The sequence below is a fragment of the Ambystoma mexicanum genome, chromosome 7q (genome assembly GCF_040938575.1).
Source record: "Ambystoma mexicanum isolate Mex_15411 chromosome 7q, UKY_AmexF1_1, whole genome shotgun sequence".
In the NCBI taxonomy this organism is placed as follows: Eukaryota; Metazoa; Chordata; class Amphibia; order Caudata; family Ambystomatidae; genus Ambystoma; species Ambystoma mexicanum.
In genome coordinates this window covers 8,988,048-9,009,081 of record NC_090941.1, presented here as the reverse complement: position 1 = coordinate 9,009,081, position 21,034 = coordinate 8,988,048, and the positions used below count along the sequence as shown (strand labels likewise).

At 43.2% G+C, this 21,034-nt stretch overlaps 1 protein-coding gene across 3 annotated transcripts in view; it reads left to right on the top strand.

The window, feature by feature from the left end:
* GABRR3 (gamma-aminobutyric acid type A receptor subunit rho3) overlaps positions 1 to 21,034 on the top strand; it is a 2,040,413-nt gene that overhangs the window by 847,125 nt on the left and 1,172,254 nt on the right. For all 3 annotated transcript variants that reach the window (XM_069639257.1, XM_069639256.1, XM_069639260.1), the window contains exon 6: positions 13,416 to 13,556. In XM_069639257.1, the coding sequence (XP_069495358.1) occupies positions 13,416 to 13,556 (141 nt within the window). The remainder of the gene's footprint in view (positions 1 to 13,415; positions 13,557 to 21,034) is intronic.

The window sequence follows — 21,034 nt, the reverse complement described above, 5'->3', positions numbered from 1 at the left end:
CCATGGAAATGGGAAGACTAGAAAGCAAGCATTCTAAGGTTATCCTGCCACACTCTTTAACGACTTAGCCACAACCACCAAGTAGTATCCCTTCCTACTGCACATCTGCAAGCCATTGAAGACCATGATCATCAAGGAGCAATATATCAGCTTATGGTAACTGGTCACTGACAATGGCATCTCCTTTTCTACCACTTTCCCCTCCAGTTCTGCTAATAGGTACTAGTTCTGCTAGTAGGCAATTTTTCCCTGGCTTGTAAAATGTTCCACTGCTTTCTAGCTATGTCTGTAGTCTATAGAACCCATGCATACAGAAATACATAAATATTTACAAATTAAAAAAAACACATTTAGAAAACGGTGAAATGTTTTGTCAATGCATTTTTTGTAGATTCACAATTACTGCTGTAAATATTGTGCATGAGTATCAAAGTAGAGTTTGTTACAAATTCAAACTCAGGGATGTTTATAAACAATATAATTATCATGGGTCTGTAGACATATAGTTCCTGAACTACTGTTAAATGGTAGGGAAAATGATAATCATTGCAAACCTGGTATATGCACAATAGATAAATCATCAGGGTATGAATGATTTGGCATACATTCCTTCAGGAAAGTTTGTAAAAAGCAAACAAATACAATCATTAGAAATTAAAGTCGCAACGTGAGAAAGCACTTAGTGATAACTAAAACACAAGCCATAAATCAGTTCAAAGGGGCCCCATCACCTACAATGATACTAAACGAATACATTAAGAAGCAAGATACAGAGCAAGACCAAAGTGTTAGTCCAACAGATGAAATGATTAAGAAGGTTTTGAGATTCCAACGAAAATGATTAAATACCAGATAAGTGAGAAACACAGCAAGACAATATTCCTGTGAGCCGAAACCAACTCCACAGCATGGTCGATGGCAGAAAAACGATTGTTTCTGAATATGAAGGACGCAGGTGTGGAAACAAGCACAATCAACCTTAACAGAATGCCCAAGCTTGGGTGTGCAGAGATGATGTAAGCGGTTACATGGAGGAGATGTTTAGGCCAAATAACTGGAACTTCATATAGCTAACATGATCTCAGTTGCGTCATTGTATTAAAATATAAAAACACAGGTCACACTATCCATGCTGGGAGAGCCACCTCCTTGAAATGCAAGCTCATGCTCCTCTCAGTACCTCAGATGTGGAGGGTAGCTAGATGAGCAATGGGGTCCAGAGGCAGAGCAGCAGGAAGAGGGAAAGAAAAGCTGCAGTACTGAGGTGTGGGTTCATCCAAATGGTGTTCCAATATGATGGTGACACCTGGAAGCTGCTGGAGGATCGGTATCTAAGAACACTGATGATGCAAAATTGACATAATCGTTAATTACGAAAGTGCTGCCGAGAACAAGGTTGCATAATGCAAATTTGCCTAGCCCAGACAACCAGGGGCTTTTTTTCGTGACAGCAAAACAGCAAGAAGGTAAGAACGCAGGATGAAGATCTTTAAATGAAACGATAAATTGAAAGGCATGCAGAAAAGCTAGAAAATGAATCGGGTAGATCATACATACATGCATATATACCTATTGTGATGTTGCAAGAAAATGCGTTTAATATTTGATGGTGCTTATGATATATGCTGCCCGAGCTGCCAAGTACACTAAACCAAGCTACTGGAATAGTTAATGCTCACCCTAACAGTAGCTTCAACGTTGTATCCTGCCCTGATACAGGATACAACGTTGAAGCTGCTTACTTTACTGGTTTGCCCATCCACCTGCACTGTGACCGGATTCTTGTGGCACTCCTCCACAATACTGGCACCAAAATGGTACCATATATGTGTGCCACTTTAGCGCACATTTAAAAGTGGAGGAGTGCCACAAGAATACCTGTCTTAAGTGGCAGGTAACAAATGTGGTGGTTGCTAGGTTGGTTTCCCACCCATCCTAGCAACCAACACATATATTCCAAAAGTGGCGCATTCATACCGACTTCGGTAGAATGCACCACCTTCAAAATAGGTCTGAAGTACCAAAAAGTTTGTTAATGCCTTTAACAACCTTTTTGGTACGTAAAACCCGCTTGAGAATAGGGCCCTCAGTCATGCTTCTTTAGGTATTATGTGAATCCCTACATCTGTGAAAGTCAGCAAGGGAGCTTAATCCTGTTAAAAGTGGCAAAGTTAGTGGAGGGGCTGGAGGTGAATCCCTCTCAACCATCAACATAGTGAATTGGTATTGTGAGGAGTCAGGACTGATACTCGGACAAAAGTTGGACATGATGTTGGCTAAAGACTTTTATTACAACACAAAAGGGGTTTGGAAAAGGCCTTGCTGTCCTGGACTAGCAGGTTTCCTTATCTAAACTCAAAACTAAGGATCTGTCAGTGTCCAAAACAAAACCGTTCTGTGTTCAAAGTACTATTATGACCCTCACACTATAAACAAAGAAATTCTAAAGTGAAAAGAATAATGTCTTTGGCATTAAGTGTTTTGTAAATGTTCAAAGGAAAAAAAAGAAGTCTCTCAAGGATAGATATCCTTGCTCTAGAGGGTTCTTCACTTCCCTGTGATTCTTTGTTGATTTTTTGTGTTATAAATAACAGTTCTTGACGTTCCCTTGGGTCAACAACAAAAGCTATTGTTAAGCTGATTGTCTTTCTTTTATGTGTGGTTGGAATACCTGATGTACTCTCCTGCCGGGACTTTTGATTCTCCAGTCTCTTAGACCAACACAGCCTACTGAATATTTCTTTTATTTTATTCACGTTCAACTTGCCTGGCGTGTTCTCTTAACAGGTTTTTCTTTATACATTTGCAACTGACTGGCATACTTTCCTGCCAGGCTTTCTGTATTCACTCTCTTTGGAGTACTCTCCTACCAGGGCTTTCTGTAATCTTGTACTTGGAACTGCCTGGTATACTCTCCTGCCAGGGCTTCTCTGAAATGTCCAAACTTATAGCTGCCTCGTATTGTCAGGCGCCCAGCATAGTGGCACCTGTTGCCCCGATTCAGGCTACGCGGCGGCCATTAACAGTGCTGCCACGTTTTACCCGCTTCCGACTTTAGCTGTCTAGTTGTCCACCGTAGCGTTCAGGGAGGCTTATCAGTCATGCCCTCCCTGCGCGCTACGTGTTGCAACCGCTTCAGTTCCGGTCCCCTGTTTCCTGGCTGACACGTCTTTGGGTTTGCTGTGCTAAGTTTTCTCTACTTTCGACCCACGCTGGGTCCCTTTCCTTTCTGGCTATATTACTCTCTCCGTTCTTTTCTTCCGGTTTTCCACCGTGCTCTGCAGTCTGTTTACCTTAACGATCCGTAATTGCTTTGCTCTCTCTCTCTCTCTCTCTCCTCCGCTTACACCTACCTTAGGTCTTCCCTTCTCACTGTGCTGTCTTGTGCTTTCTCAGAGTCTCGCTGTTCCAATATACCTCTCTCTGTGGATCGGGTCCTTCCACCTCCAGTGTTCCTTCTGGAGGTACCGCCCAAACGTTGCTGCTGTTCCTGGAAGCCTTGTTCCTCTCCTTACCTGAGGTATACCTGAACCTGCGTAGCCCATCTTCCATTCTCCTTCTGGTGCTTGGGTCCTCACTGTATTGGAGTCCATCCTGGGGTTTTTTGTGCCATATGGCCTTTTCCCCAATAGTCCCTTTTCGGGGAAGGGGCCACTGGTTATGCTGTGGTTCAGCCTACCACTGTGGCTTCCCTCTGACAGCGTGACACTGTATACAAAAAAAAAGAAGGAAAGAAGAGAGAAGAAGGATTATCTCTCTACAAGACCACATTTAGAGGCCACCTCTGACTCTTGGCTGTCAGGTGAGGAGGAGGAAGAGGGGAGGTCAGGATCTTGGGAATTGCGGTCCCGGGCGTCTGACAGTTTGCAACCCCAAGTAAGTAACACGGCTACTGCCGAACAACTACAGGAGATGGTAGCTGCTGTTCAGAATTTCTCTGCTGAGGTACGCAACCTCTCTGTAGAGGTTCAAAATTTGAAGGCTGAGAACACGGTATTGAAGCAGTTGGTTACTGTTCAAGAGTCCAGACAGGCAGACTTGCCTCCCATGTCACTCCCTTCAGGCAAATGTGATGGTACTCCAAAACTGTTGAAGGAGTTTTTGGATGCCTCTAACGTGTATTTCACCTTATGACCAAATGCCTTTACCACAGATCATGCCCGAGTCGGGTTTGTCATCTCAAACATGTTGGGAAATGCCTTGGCATGGGCTCCCCCTTTAGTCACCAGAGCGGACCCTGCCCTTCAAGATTACAGAGCTTTCCTGAATCTACTCAAACAGAACTTCGAAAGACCAGAGATAACGTTTTCTGCTTGTGAAGACCTCTTAGACGTACGACAAGGACAAACAGATGTTCTCACCTATATTTCTTCCTTCAAACAATTGTGAACCGAGACGGGGTGGCCAGAACAATCACAATTTGTCATCTTCAGACGAAGTCTCCGAGAAGACATAAAGGATGAGTTAGCAAGATCACCCAGACCGCCTACTTTGTCTGACTTACTAGCGGCGGCTCTTCAGATTGAATACAGACTTCAGGAAAGAAGGCATGAGAGACGTCGTCTACGCTCCTCTGCCTTCACAACGGACATCCCTCCTCCTCCCTTATCTGTACCGACACGAGCAGATGAGCCCATGCAGATTGGCACCACCACACCTTCACTCACCCCTGAAGAATGGAGAAGAAGAAGAGAGAAGGGTCTGTGTGCATGCTGTGGCTCAGAACAGCACCAAATCCGGAATTGCACAGAAATTCCTTCACGGCGTTCAGGAAACCTCGGTCCTAGAAGGGACAGGATACTGAGGGGTTTCATCTAGTCCCTATGTCTCGTTGTCTGTAGCTCCAACCAATCAGACAGATGATTCCAGACTTATGATACTTAAGGTGACACTTTGTGTGGATCAACGTAAGGTGGAAGCACTGGCCTTATCAGAGCAGTGAATTTTCCTGTGATTCTTGGCATCACTTGGCTGTGGAGACATAACCCAGTTATTGACTGGTCTACAAACAGTTTGAGTTTCAAGTCTCTTTACTGTCGCAAGAATTGCCTTTGTGATCTACTTCATCTGGAGGCTAAAACCCACTCTCCACCATCGGCCAACATGATTGGGGTCCATTCCATCCCTTTTGAAGTCGCTAGGTTTGAGGCAGTCTTTGCGGATAAGACACTGTTGGAACTACCAACACATCGTCCAGAAAATTGTTCTATCGATTTAATTCCCAATGCACTAGTCCCATTTGGCTGAATGTTTGCATTATCCCAGTTGGAAAAGAAGGCACTTTGCACGTTCCTGGACAACAACCTACAGAATGGTCTCATACGACCTTCCAAATCCCCAGCTGGGGCCCCGCTTTTTTTCGTTCCTAAGAGGGATTCCCAGAATCTCCGACCTTGCATAGATTACAGAGGTCTGAACAAGGTTACTATAAGGGCTCGTTACTCCATGCCTCTCATCTCTGATATATTAGAAGCTGTCCAGGGAGCTAAGATATTCACAAAGCTAGACCTCCGCAGTGCCTACCACTTATTGAGGATCCGGTCCGGCGATGAATGGAAGACAGCGTTCTGCACCGCAGTCGGCTTATTCGAATACCATGTCATGACATTTGGATTAGTCAATGCCCCAGCCATATTTCAATGGTTTATGGACAGGGTTTTCTCAGATTTGATGTACCTAACAGTTATCATATATCTGGATGACATATTAGTGTTCTCTCGAGATGCACAGAACACAAGACTCATTTTACGGAAGTATTACACCGTTTGAAGGTAAATCGGCTCCTCGCCAAAAGAGAAAAGTGTATATTCGGGGTCGACCAGGTCCCTTATCTAGGATATATTCTGTCAGCACAGGGCGTTCAAATGGACAAGAAGAAGATAGAGGCCATCCTCAACTGGCCAACACCCACCTCGATAAAAGAAGTACAAAGTTTTCTAGGAGTCACGAATTTCTACTGACGCTTCATTCCCAAGTTCTTGGAGGTGGTCCTGCCCATAACCAGACTACTAAAAAAGTCATCTGCTCCTTTCGCATGGAACTCTCAGGCAGAGGGAAGTTTTACACACTTCAAGGACCTGTTCTGTAGTGCTCCTATCTTGTGACATCCTATTCAAGAGAAACCCTTTTTCTTGGAGACTGACGCCTCCGCAGCTGCAGTAGGTGCCGTCCTGCTGCAAGAGCAAGACCTAGAGGAACATCCCATAGCCTACTTATCACGGACACTCACAGAGAGCCAACGGAATTATTCTGTAATTGAAAGAGAACTTCTGGCTATGAAGCTAGCCTGTGAAGAGTGGAGGCACTTACTGCAAGGGAGTTTGCACCCTTTTACCATTGAGGCAGATCACAAAAACTTACAGGTACTTACATGGCTTGAGTAAACTCACAACAAGCCCGGTGGGCTCACTTCTTTGCGCAAAATGATTCTGGATCACTTTTATTCCTGGAAGTCAGAACACCTTAGCAGACGCCCTGTCCCGCAAAAGAGACAGTACTGGTCCCTGCAATCCTCCTCTTGAAAAGTTTTTTCCCAGAAAAAGTTTTTTCTACAGCAAGTGAAAGAGGCCATTGTAACCATGAAACCCTCTGATCCCAGGAGAAGTGATGTGATCCATTACATTCACTCTTGTAGGGTGTGCAATCAAAGTAAACACAGCACCACCAAGCCTTTAGGTCTGCTAGAGCAGAGTCCAGTGCCAGAACGCCCATGGAGTCACATCTCCACTGACTTCCTCGTAGACCTACCCAAGTCTCAGGACTGTACTTGTATCATGGTCACAATTGATATCCTGAGTAAGCTGACTCATTTCTCTCCTCTCCCAGGACTACCTACTGCCACAGAAATGGCAGAGGTGTTCGTGAAAGACGTTTTCAGGCTACATGGCCTCCCGGATAAGATCACTTCTGATCCTCTGGCTTCCATCCACAGACCAATGGGCAGACGGAAAGGCTTAATGGTAACCTGAAGCAGCATCTCCGTAGCTACATCAATCGAGAACAGGATAACTGGGTATCTCGTCTTCCCACTGCGGAATTCACGTATAACAATTCCTATCATTCTGCTACAGTACTCACTCCATTTTTCTGTACCTATGGCCTCCATCCACGTACCATTCTGCCGAATATATCGGTCCAATCGAACCTACCTGCAGTGGAGGACTCATTATTCAGGATCCAGGAAGCACATAAGACGGCAAGAGCCAGTCTAGAGGACAGTCTGCGGTCATATAAGGGTCAAGCTGACCGCCACCGCATGAAGGTGCCTGAGTGGCAGGTGGGCACCAGGGTATGGCTCTCTACAAAATTTTTACCACGTTGGACTCGCCCGTCTAAGCTGTCACCTCGCTTCATAGGTCCATATCCCATCATAGCGAGAATTAATCCTGTGGCATATCGCCTCAAACTGCCTCCCAGTTTACAATGAGTACATCCTGTGTTCCACTCTTCCCTGCTTAGGGAAGCAATGCCTAATCTGCCTCTTCGTGCTTCCCTGTTGAGGGCCCCTACTCTGTCAGACACCGAGCCGGAATACGAAGTACCGCAGATCAGAGACTCCTGGTACAAAGGGGACGTCTCGAGTACTTGGTACACTGGCAGGGGTATTCTCAGGCAGAGGATTCGTGGGAACCCTTCTCGCACAAAAGAGCCCCCATTCTACTCAGAAAATTCCATAGGGCAGACACTTGTAAGCCTGGAGGCTCGCGGAGCATTGGGGCATATTGTCAGGTTCCCAGCTTCGTGGCGCCTGTTGACCCGATTCAGGCTACGCGGCGCCTATTAACAGTGCCACCACGTTTTACCCGCTTCCGGCTTTAGCTGTCTAGTTGTCCACCGTAGCATTCAGGGAGGCTTATCAGTCACGCCCTCCCTGCGCGCTACGCATTGCAACCGCTTCAGTTCCAGTCCCCTGTTGCCTGGCTGATGCTTCTTTGGGTTTGCTGCGCTAAGTTTTCTCTACTTTTGACCCACGCTGGGTCCCTTTCCTTTCTGGCTACATTACTCTCTCTGTTCTTTTCTTCCGGTTTTCTGCCGTTCTCCGCGGTCTGTTTACCTTAGCGATCCGTAATCGCTTCGCTCTCTCTCTCTCTCTCTCTCTCTCTCAGGATCATGGGAATTGCGGTCCCGGGGGTCTGACATGTATATTCTTCTGCAGGTACTTTTGAGGTCTGAGCTCCTTCTCACTCTCCAACCTTTGATGGGTCTGCTTTGTAGCCTTCTTGGCTAAGATACGTGGTTTCTTATAATGTGGCTTTTTAGTCTCTCTTTCATATACTCGTAACATACATGGGCAAACTTGAAAGTCTCTCACTTTTGGAAACTGTGCTTTCAGTCTTTCTCTCTGTAGTTTTACAAACCGTTCCTTTTCTCCCATGGTTTCACTAGTTACATTTATTTCAGTTTGGCTTAATCAACGACACGCCCTGCTGTTCACTCGGTCCCTTTGTGGACTCACCAGTTCTTGATGGCATTTGCCATTGTTTCTATGATCTGCCAGTGACGGTCTCTTGCTGCTTTCTACGTTGCAACCGCTCCTCCACCTTTTTCCTGCTTCTTGAGGCTTCCGCTGCACTTGTCCGCTTCTGATGGAATCCCGGTGAGCAAAGTGCTGTTCTCCAACACCGGTGAATGCTCAGGAGCCCTCTGCTTGCTTCTGGCATTACCACTGCACGTCACCTGTTTCCAGCAGGCTTCACCCTTCAGGATTCTGAGCCAGTTGGCTTCACAGACTTCTTCTTGCATGACAGCAGCCTCTCAGTGTTTCTTGCTTTGGATTTGGTGATATAATGGTCCCGGGCACAGGTGTGCCTCTCCCACTGGAGCGCTCTTGTGCTTGTGGATTCCCATGCTGTGCATTTCTCCACTCCTCTTCTTCATTCCAGTGTTCTGGGGATTGTGGGAATAGTAGTCCCTTAGCACAAATAGTGTATGAGTGTTTGCAATGGATTTTAATGGCAAACTAGGTTTGGAGGAAGAGTATGTAGGACTGGGAAAAGTGTCTTTCACAATTTTACAAAGCCAGTTGGCCTTTGGAATGTAACAACAGATTCAAACTATCCGCCATGGGTGGAAGAGGGGAGGTATTACAATAGGCTATTAGGGCATGCAGGGTTGGAGATGTATTTTCAGAAAGAAAAGGGTGATACCATGTCTCATCCGATGATACCACCAACCTCTCCTGGAGGTTGTCTCTGCCCATGTGATCCTCCCTCATAGAACCACCCCGAGGGTCAGAGTCAGGAAGTGGCTGCCATCCCCTGGCCACATGGGAGGAAGTCACTGCCAGGAAAGGAGTAATGATACCCTCGGATTAATCACAGTATTGACCAGTCCCCCCATGAGGATATCTACATGCCCTCTGGGACCATAATCTGACTGTGCCAATGTCTTTGAGTCTAAAGTCGGTGGTACACCTGCAATTTGCTGTTTGCCATCATTTTGCTTTTTTAGTCCCCCATCTTTATTTTAGAAAACCCTTACTTGGAAGATCATCAGGTCATGGGTTCAGGAAACAAAAGGGTGGTTCATCAAGCAGCCAATATTGTATCCGAAGCAATGAGAGTGTTGCATAAAGCATTTCTCCTACTTCGGTTCACATGCTGGCACCGAAGAAGGTGTACCTGCCTCGACTAGTTGAACGTTTATTTGGGACATTCAGCCTGTGGGCCTCATCAGGAGTCAGGTGGTATCCCGGGGGTAATACCACCAGCACAAATAGCTATTAGCACCTGATCACGAATAGCGGTGTGCCCGTTATTTCCCATTCCCCATTCGGTCCATTGGACCCAAAGGGTTTTGGGGGCGCTATTACCGCCAGCGGTAATTGCGCTGGCTGTAACAGCCCCAAAAATGGCCAAAAACGGGCTGTAACTGGACATTTTTACCTCTAGCATTTTGCTGGAGATAAAACTCCAGCTTACCACTCAACTCGAGATTGGGTCAACCCTTAAATGTGGCAGTAATAGCGTTACCGCCACATTTAAGGGCTGAGGCCCAACTCGTGATGAGTCCCTATGTGTCAGCAAAGTGAAGAAATGCTCTTAGTCTGACCATAAAATAGAGTGCAGAAGTGAAGAATGGATTGGATGTAATAGGCACCGATGGGTGGAGCAGGAGTTGAGGAGGCAGAGGGGGTTGATGGGGAAAAGTTGTATCATAGAAACATAAACCGAGAGGAAAAGGAGACTCAACTATCAGCAGGAGAGTAACAGAGAAAATTACCCTTGAGACAGGTCCCCAAGCCAGTCATACAGTTCCAGAAACATCTTCTAACTCTTGTCAGACCACTCACATTGGTCCTGGTGCTGTTGGAAGGAGATCTATTATGTTTGAGGCAGATTACCCATCTCTTATGTCCAGAGCTCGATCCGCACAGAGGATCACATCTTCCAGTTCCATGAAACTAGAGGTCTCCTATTGTCTAGATACACAGCCCTAAGTTTGTTATTCCAGATAATGCTTTGATCAAAATTCATCAGAGTGCTGGGACAATTTAAATCTCTGAGATAAGGCTCACTTTGTATATCACATCGTCTTAGAAACAATGTACCTTAGGGCAGTGCAGGAACATATGTTTCAGGCCTGCACCAGAGTGCTGCAGTGCAGCCTGTGTACGTATTCTAGTTTTTCAGTGGTGTCCAATGCATTCTGAGACGTATTTTATGTTACATACAGACATTAAATAAATTCATGGTGGCACGAGACAGGCCTAGCCATTTCTCCAAAGTGGCAGTGTTATTTACAAGTTCCTCTCTGCTTCCCACTCCACATGCTCTTTCCCAAGTGGCTGGGATGAATCTGGAAAAAACATTTCACACAATTCTGGGGAGGTCAAGCTAGTAATTTCTCCTGATGTACAAGAGTGTAAGTTGTCATTTTCTGTGTGCCTCATCAGTGCAATGCCCTAAGGTACTGCGCCAAGAGGATGCTTTTAAAGAGTTAATTATTCAAAACATTGTAGTGGTCCTTTGAACACCTAAAAAAGAGCAGGGATTTTTTACATGCACATACTTGATGCACTTAATTCCTGAGATTGTCCAAGTGTCCCACTGCGCTTCCTCAAGTTGAGCCTTCACGGGCCCAATTACAATGGTAATACTGTTACTGGCACTTGGTCTGCCGGAATTACTGGCAGATTTCAAGTGCTAGTAAGGGCAGTTACATAGCACTCCATGGGGGGAGTTTCCGGTATTATCGACAGTTTCTGATGGTGGGGTGCCGGAATTACACCCAGCTCCGAGCTGGAAGTAATTCCGTCCACCCCACCACCAAACTCACAGTATGCCAGTCCAGAAATGTTCCCTTACATGGAATTGCTGGCATGTTAATTCCAGACCGCCATACGTGTAATGAGGCACAAGTATATGTTTACATTGTGCAAGTTGGCTAGTCTTCTGTGTCTTTGTATTTCCTGAAGGGTTCCCTTGTACAGGATGCACTGGGCAACATTGTTCCACAGCTTGGAGAGGCACCCTGTGTCAGTCCTGCAAGTAGATTATGCAGAAGAATAGAGTGTTCCAAAACATTGATAGATCTCGGACGCTCTTCCGTCTCGACTGCAGCAAGGGTTAGGTATGATGACATTTCTGCAATTCTGGAAAACCAAATCGACCAGTGCAAAAGGGTGGGGACCTTTAGTGTTTCCATTGAAACGTCCCCTTCAGTCCGCTATGCCAGAGAAATGAGTTGATGGTGGATTCAATCTTGCCTGTATTTCGCCAATGGACAGCGGGTGGATAGGTTTTAGAGAAAATACAGAATCCTAGGCAGCAGATTCATTTTCACTGTATGGATTTTCCCCATAAAAACACATTTCGGTGATTGGACCTGGTGATGTCACTTTTGATGGAGCCCATCTGATGTTCTTTATTGTGTGCCAGTATATTATGTACATTTCTGGTTATTTGCATTCTCAAATATTTCAGTTATTTGCTCTCCTAATTAAAGCCTCATTCTGCATATTTCACTGTGACTATTGTAAAGATTAGTACTACGGATGCAAAGGGTAAAATATGAACTAAAGAAATGCCACTCAAATTAAGCAGCATATGCCCTCTTATGTACAAGGGCTAAATATTGTGAAGATTGTGCTGGCACGCTATCAGCCCTATCTGAAAGTTTGAAATTGCTTCATCCTGGCATTTACCCTACTCAGGCGAACCTGCTGAGGCTTTCCGCTTGCATAAAAAGAATTTATACAAACGTATTTAGGCTGCAACACAACTTAACCAGAGAGAAATTAGAGAGTTCTTAAAGAAGCTGAGACTCCAGAGATTGAGTCCAGTAAAAATCAATTCATTCTGCTGATCAAAAAGGAGGGCGTCACATGGTCTTTTGTCTTACACAATTCAGGAGATTCACCAGGACCTAAGGGCCTTATAGCGGCCTTTTACAAAACGTGGATATCTGCGTTATCTCCACTGATTCTACGTGTCTACAACAGCATTATTCGGGCAGGCAACCTTTTGGAAAACAATTAAATGTTCAAATGTGGTAACTACAGACCCATCTTCCTGATCACCCTTGAAAGGCTGACATTGGTGGTCAGGGAAGTATTGCACAGAGAACCCGCAGTGTTTGTACGTCACCCCGGTAACGATACCATCTGATTAGTCCTAGATGTCATGGCGTTAGACCACCAGCATGGATCATCATCTTTTCCAAAGGTTTGACGCAGAGAAGACATTTTATAACGTCAACTGTGAATATCTGCTGTAAGCATTGCAGCACATGAATTTAGGAACTATATTCTGCAACTCTGTCAAGGACAAAACTGACACGAGTGGCCCGTTGCTATCCTCTGGTATACTGATTCATTCTCGCTCCTATTGAACTTGCCACTTGAACAGCTGTTAATCACAATCCACCAACATATGCACAATCCAGGTGGGGACGGTGGAAGTGAAATAACTTGTATATAAAGACATGTTGTCATTCCTCTGAGATCCCAGACGCTCACTCAACCAGCTCACTATCCGCACTCACCCAGTAATTTGCTAAATTTTATGGTTACAAGATCAACTGGACTAGATCTCAATACCTTAATTTTGACACTAGTAGGATTCTGGTCTGTGCCTTTCTGAAAACAAATATGCACATGTGCTTGGCTAAATCGTACACTATTAAGTGCAATATTGCTAGTAATAAAGCTAGTAAATGCATTGGTATTAATTGGATTAAGTGTGAGGGCTGGTAGTAGTGTGCTTGGTACAGTGATACGCTGCAAGCATACAGTGAATGTGCAAATGCCTGGACTATACATAATTGGAAGACATGATTGGGCCTCTTGTCTGTCGTGTGGTATCTGGGTTGCAATTTGACATACTGTGATGGTTACAAGAAGCTAGCGATTTGAAATTATATCAATCAAAGTGAGTTGAAGTAAAAAATCGACTAAATATATATTTCCTTTTTAGATGCTTACAATGAGGAGGACCTTATGCTGTACTGGAAGCGTGGAAACGAGTCTCTGAAAACAGATGAGCATATTTCACTGTCCCAGTTCTTCATCGAAGAGTTCAGTGCTTCGAGTGGACTAGCCTTATACAGTAGCACCGGTATAGTATGTTCTAGATACTACACACAAAGTGCAATTTGCAAGAAAGTGTGAAAACAAGATGCACTATGACAAATACAGTAAACTAGATGTTCCCATCACAGCATATGACCAATCTAGCGTTCTCTCTCGCTCTCTCTTCTTCTCTTACCCTATGTTTCCCTATCTGAATCTCTTTAATTCGCTGTTACTCTCGCTCTCTCTGTCTCTCTGCCTCTCTCTCTCATCTCTACTGTTGATAGTTGCATTGCCAGGGTCTCAATCACTAGACGCTACACCAGCCATTGCTGAGAACAGCATGAGAGAAAAAAACAGCTATTGTGAAGGAGAGCAGAAGAGATCGAGGCATCCCCCGAGGAGGAGACTGGCCTGATATTTTCAAAAATACATTGGCATTGCGTGTGTCCTGAAGGAATTCCACTATCACACTTAGATTGCATTCTCCATACCTGGAGAGGCACAGAAAGGCTCTGCAGCAGGGTGTTGGTGTTCTGGCAGGACTTGTAAGGGACTAGAGGACCAGGCTACAGTCCACAACTGTGTTAGTTTCTATGTTGTGTTAATTATTAGTGTTTGTGCAAACTGTATGAAATGGGCAACACTATGAACCACTCAATGGCCAGCATAGCATATGCATACACAATTAAATATTGCCTTGTTGCTCACAGAAAAAACAGAGCATTGGTTTTAATCTGAGTCTGATCCTTTCCAAGACAAAGAGAGTTTTCGAGGGACACAATGCTCCATATTTTCGACAAGAAAGGTATTAACAATGAACATTATTTAATGTTACTAAGATTTTAAATTGACTCTTTAAAAATGATGCAATGTCCATATATAATGATCGCTTACAGCATACATTATAGTCTTAGTTAAACCTTACAATTGTGTTACTCAGCATTTTCAAAATGTACAATAACCAAATAAGTTATTTTTGTTATAGAAAGCTTTAATTCCAAGATGGACAGTCCGGCATGCTTCTATTGTACTCCATTGAAACACCATTGTGAGAAAGTCAGCAGGGACAAATAGCACTAATGAGAGTTTTTGCCGGTTTCCCATATAATTAATTAATTTGGGAACATAAGAATGAGCAGAGATCTTTCTATTTGATCAATATGACTATGATGAGATGTTTGAATACTTGAATCAGAAAGTACTGTGATGAATCCTGCAGTTCAAAGAATCTCAGCCTAAATTCTCATCCCATGTGGTCAGAGGAAGACAGCTGCTACCTGATCCTGACCATGAGTGTGGTATTAGCCGGGTGGATCACATGGAAGCATAAGGCCTTCATGGCAATGTGAGGACTCTGTCAGGGGAGCACAGTATTTCTCCTCTTTTGAAGGTAAAGGTACCCTTATGCCTGAATATCTGATGGATTCTTATCATAGTAAGGCTTCCTCTCCAATATTTCTCCAAGGAATTAAGTCTGAAAACCCATATGGTAAACAGGTAAATAAAATATGTAAAAGTGAGGTAATGAATACTACTTCTGATTGCCATAATTCCACAGTATGTTTAAATGGTGAAAGCAAGAAACAACCATTAATTCCTTTGAGTACTCTCCCTAAATATATATAATATTCACAGAAAAATCTTTGTTAATAATTTTTACAAAAAATTTAGCATTTATATAGCGCTACAAACACTCAGGTATCTGAGCGCTGAAATTCAGTGAAAAAACGTTGTTAAAGGGGCGTTATGGTTACAAGTAAAACCAAAACCCCCAGAAATTCGCCAGTTATGGTAAGCTACACAACCATAACTCGTGCCACCACCGTACACTGCTAAGACTAACACCCAGGACATCAAAGATGACATCACAAATGTCATTTATGACATAACTGATGACATCACACATCAGGGCTTCTTGTTTTTGTTCACTGACATATCTAAGCCAGGTGATTTTGTTCACTGAGAGTCAAGATATAAAAATTAACCTTCTTGTATGTTCCTATAGTACTTTCCTTACGGTGTGGTATCAGCTCACGGTGCACATTTATGGGGCAATAATCTGGCCTCAAACACACAATTCATTTGTAAACATGATGATGAACTTTAATGTTATTGACATTTTCTGGTGATGTTGTTTCTTTCTTCCTTTAGTTTCCATGCATGTGCCTCTGATTTGTATGCATTGTGGGTCTTCCTATGTATTGTTTGTGCTAACAGAAGTGTGCGCTAAGCTATTTAGTCCATGTTTAACATTACTCAAACACTGATAAGGTAGCAATCATTATTTTACTATCCAAAATTACCAGATAAAAAATATTGTACTTCTATGGTGCATGCTGCAGCCATTGCATGTTTGTATGTACAATTAGGTTCCTGTATTAACAACAACACTCCAATAAAATGTTTTGTTTAAACGAGTACATTATTTAATACATTAAGTAGTTCATGATAGGCTGTCTGATCAACCCCTGACATCTTGTTATTAACAATATAAACACAACCCCTTGTAGGGACTTTAAATAAAAATGTGTTTAGTATGTGATGTCATCAGTGATGCCATCAATTAAATTTGTGATGTCATCATTGATGTCCTGGGTGTTAGTCTTAGCAGTGCACCATGGTGGTGCGAGTTATGGTTGCTTAGCATACCATAACTGACACATTTCTGGGGGTTTTCAGTTTTACTTGTAGCCATAGGTTTTAATTAGTGCAACTTAACCATAACGTCCCTTTAACAAAGTTCTTTCTGTGAATTTCATAATGTTACATCACTGTATATAAGTTATTCATAATTCCTCTTTTAACATATATGAATGAACATATTTTTTGCAATGCCTACTGATGTGTGTCGTTATCAGCAGCGCATGCTGGGGATGCAACTCATGTTTGAATTGCCTAGGTCATGAGGCTCGACCATGACCCCAGCCCCACCAAGCCACCCCTGTTATCCACTGCACTTACCCTGCATCCTAGTTCAGTGTCCAATATACCCTCATAATGGGACCAATAGCTCGTGCTTATGGCCTGCAGCTATGGCCAGTCTCCACAATCCATGGGGCATGAGCGCAGGTATGTTGTAGTTTATTGTAATCCAGTCCAGCACTTCAGGCTGTAGCCGCAAGCAGAATATTTGTTCCCTTTCAAACCTAGGGCCTCGGCCATGCGGCACGCCCCAATAAGCAAATCAGAGTACACAATTGTCTTTGCTCTTTGCTCAGGGCCAGGCCAATTGCCCAGGCACCAAAGTCAGATCACAATATGTTTACTTACATTTTGACAGTTTAGAAAAAATGAAACCTAGGACAGATTTGCAAAACCATGCTTTGAGGTCCTTGCTGATGCTCCTCACAAATGATTGCTGCAATCCTGTCCAGCACTTCAGGCTGTTGCTATGAGCAGAATGGCTTCCCCATACCAACCTGTCTATGTTTACAAATCTTTAACACACGGCCGGTCCCTGGTGGCCATGCCCACTTTAACCCCATTGCTGGTCCCTCGTGGTCAGGCCAGTAGCCAGATTGTCTGGGTAATGGCCTGGATAATCTGGCCACTGCCCATGGTAACAGACATCATTCACCAAAGGTATATCACTATTTTTCTGTACCTACTTTATGATACATTTCAACAAGTAAAACACAGACAAGTTGGCAAAACCATGCTTTGGGTCCTTGCCAATGCTCCTCGCACACATTTGCTGCAAATCTGTCCATGTTTTATTTTTGAAAAGTGCCAAAATGTACGTACAAAAAACAGTCATATAATGTAGCCCCCACTTGACAAAATCCATTCAGACTTTGCAAAAACATTCAAGGCTGGGTTTATAATCATTGTACAGATTTGTTAAAAACAGTAACTAAGTTATAAGCCAGCTAAAAATGTTGCTGCCTCTCATTTTGCTGCCTCTGAAGTCCCACCAAACTTTGTATAACAATTCAAATCTGGGTCTAAAATCTTTTTGCATTCCTTTGTGCACATTCGTCAAACAGCACCAAATGTATTAGCCTTTCAAATATTTTGGGAATCCCCTCTAATTGTGTCCCCTCTTGGTGAAACAGCACCAAACTTTGCAGTACAATTCAGGGTCAGGTGTAAAATCATATTGCAACATTTCATGCAGTATCTTTGAGTGGCACCAAAGTTATAATCATCCAAAAAGTGCTTTTCACTAACCCTGCAATGCAAAAATATATTTGTTTGTATTATTTATGTTTATGGTTAAGACAAACCTTTACAGAGTTCATTTAATAGAATTAATTAAATTAATAAATACATCCAGATAAAATAGATAAAACAAGGCGGAAAAATATGTGTGCTTGATAACATAGTACCTACTTTAAGATAGCACACTAAGATTAGAAAGAACATTAAAATACAATCATTGCGATAATGTTATGATAAAAATCTCATAATAAAAAATCAGAAAGTATCATAATCATAGAAGTCCTCCGGAAATGTTAACTAGGGAGGATACTTTCTGCCAGACATGAAATGCCGCTGCCGTCATCACAATGGACTCAGCAGCATAAATGGTGCTGCAAAACTGTTGGTTGCCATATATTCCATGTGTGTTGTCAAATTAGAATAGCGTTTGAAATATGCATTGTCCAATTTGGTACATGAAGTAAAAAGGTGAGAAGCAGATTCAGTATCTAAGGTGCATAGTCGGCAGAGTCTATCTTTTTGCAACATCTTGGTCCACCTCCCTGTATACTCCAGGGTGGGCAGGATATTGAAACGTAAGTAATACATTGTATTATTTTTGTGGAGTACAGCTTGGTCGGATACCTACAGGGCAATTAGTTGTTTAAAGCCCTGCCTGCTGTAATCATAATATAAGTTAAGTTTAGACAGCTTGTCCTTATTAGAGCTCATATCGAAATTAAGGGTTTTCTTTCTTATTACAGTCCCTCTGTGTGGGTTTAAAATCAACTGTTCAGTACTTAGATTAGCCTGCAAGATGTGCGTTAGTGCTGTCTCTCTGACATGATTTAAAATAATGTGTTATTTACATCATTGAGATATTGTTCTGCAAGATAACAATTCAGTGTTAACTAGTGGCAGTACAATAATATTGTGAAATATAGGTTACTTCTCTGGACCAGCCAAAGTGACCCGAGTGACGGAATTCCGAGCTCACATCTAAGTGCCTCAACTGGACCGTTTGGGGAACCCCCAGGATTGATTGCAGTAGTTTGTCTTCCAACTTTTCAATCCCATTTAACATCGAAGGCGAAAGGGCAGATAGTCTGTATAGTGTGCAAGGAATAATACTTTTACAGTAAATGGATATAAGTCCTTCAATATTGTGACTGCCCATCTTATAAATGACACGTTTCAGTGAAAATAATTTCTTAATAATCTTTTGCTGTATATAATTATAGTAAAATGTTTCAGAGGGGGAAGCACAGATAGGGAAACCTAGATAGATATAGCTCAACTTTTTGCTAAGGAGGAGTCACCAATAATCTAGATAGAGGGGGATTTTTGAGCTTTTCCCCCAATGATTGGTATTTTTGTTATACTGATATTAATTTTAAGATTGTTCACCAGGGCGTAAAATTGATTGATTGATATTTTATTTCTATCGCGCTCGTACACAAGTGTTTCAGAGTGCGACAAGGCAAGGGAGGGGAACAGGGGAGAACAAAACAGCGATCTTACTAGGCCCAGTGACATTGAGAATGCGCAAGTGCATGGGAGAGGGGAGGGGGGAAAAGTGCATGGAAGGAGGGAGAAGTGGAAAGTGCGAAGCAGAGGAGAAACAGATAAATAACAATAAATAAATAATAAAGGCAACAAACAGTGGTAATGCAGCCAGAAATTTGCAAGTGCTAGGTTTAAGGCAGCAGACACGGTAGGTCTGATAAGTGCAGGAAGAAAAAGGGGGGCTGTATGGGTACAAATACAGACCCCAGTGCACGGGGTGGCCCGGAGGCAGTGTGGGAGGGTGGCAGGGTGAGCAGGTACCTGGGCCCGAAGGACAGAGGGTGGCCAGGTGCACAGTTCCAAGAGAGAACAGATCAGCAGGGGAGAGGGGGTGTGAAGGCAGAAGAAAAGAGGAAGGTCTTGAGGTGCTTCCGGAACCAGAGATGGTTCTCCTCAAGTTTTAGGGTGGCAGGGAGGCTATTCCAGAGGGAGGCCCCATGAATAATGAATAATATATGAATAATGCGTCCAACGACCGCAGAAGTCCAGTAGGGGTTTGGCCAAGGATTATAGTATTGTCTGCGTAACCCATCCAGGAGACTGTTATGTCATCAATATGCAGTGGAAAATTACGTAATGCCTTCATTTCCTTGTCCATATCTGATACATATAAATTGTAAAGTGTAGGTTCAAGTATACATCCTTGCTTGACTGAGATGTTGTTAGCGATCTTGGAAGTGTTCGCACCCTCTGATTGAAATGAACAACTACTGTGGTGTCAGTATGTAGCCACGAGCAGAATTTGTTCACCCATTCAAACCTATCTCAATTTTGAAAAAACTGTACCACATAGCCGGTCATTGGTGCCCATGCCCACTTTAACCCCATTGCTGGTCCCTCATGGTCATGGCCAGTAGCCAGATTGTCCAGGTCATGGCCCGGATAATCTTCCCACTGCCCATGGCCACCGTCTATACCTCATTCACCGAAGGTAGATCACTATTTTTTGTGCCTACTTATGATACATTAAAAAAAAAAAAAAATAGGGACATAATTCCAAAAAGAATGCTTTTGGATACTTGCCAATGCTCCACGCACAAGTATGCTGCAAATCCGTACATGTTTTATTTTTTGAAGAGTGTCAAAATGTACATATAAAAACAGCCATATAACTTGGCCCCTACTTGTCAAAGTCCATTCAGACTTTGAACAAAGATTCAAGGTTGGGGTTATAATCTTTCAGAAAACTTGTGTGCAGATTCGTCAAACAGCAACAAAGTTATAAGCCATCCAAAAATGTTGAGACCCCCCTCTAATTTTGCCCCCTCTTGACAAAATCCCACCAAACTTTGCATAAAAATCCAAATCGGGGTCTAAAATCTTTTCGCAAACTTTTGTGCACATTCGTCAAATGGCCCCAGATGTATAAGTCTTTCAAATATTTTGGGACCCCCCCCTCTACTTTTGAAGCCTCTTGGCGGAACAGCACCAAACTTTGCAGAACCATTCAGGGTCAGGTCTAAAAATCATATTGCAACATTTCATACAGTGTCTTTGAGTAGCACCAAAGTTATAATCCATCCATAAAATGCTTTTCACTGACCCTGTAATGCAGAAATATGCATGAATGGCCCCGAACATCTGAGATCTTCGAGGACATTGTGGAAGAAAAAAACACCAGATTTGTGGCTTGTTATGGGCATATACCATCCCATCATCATCACCCCTCATCTCTCCAGAGATAGTTTTGTTAGTTTGACAAGTGCAATGTTGTGTTTTTAATGTGTTTTTAATGCAATGTTTGCAGAGTATGGGCGCTGTTCGCGAATCCAAAATGGCGTTGATTTCAGATGTTTTGACATACCATATGTTTTT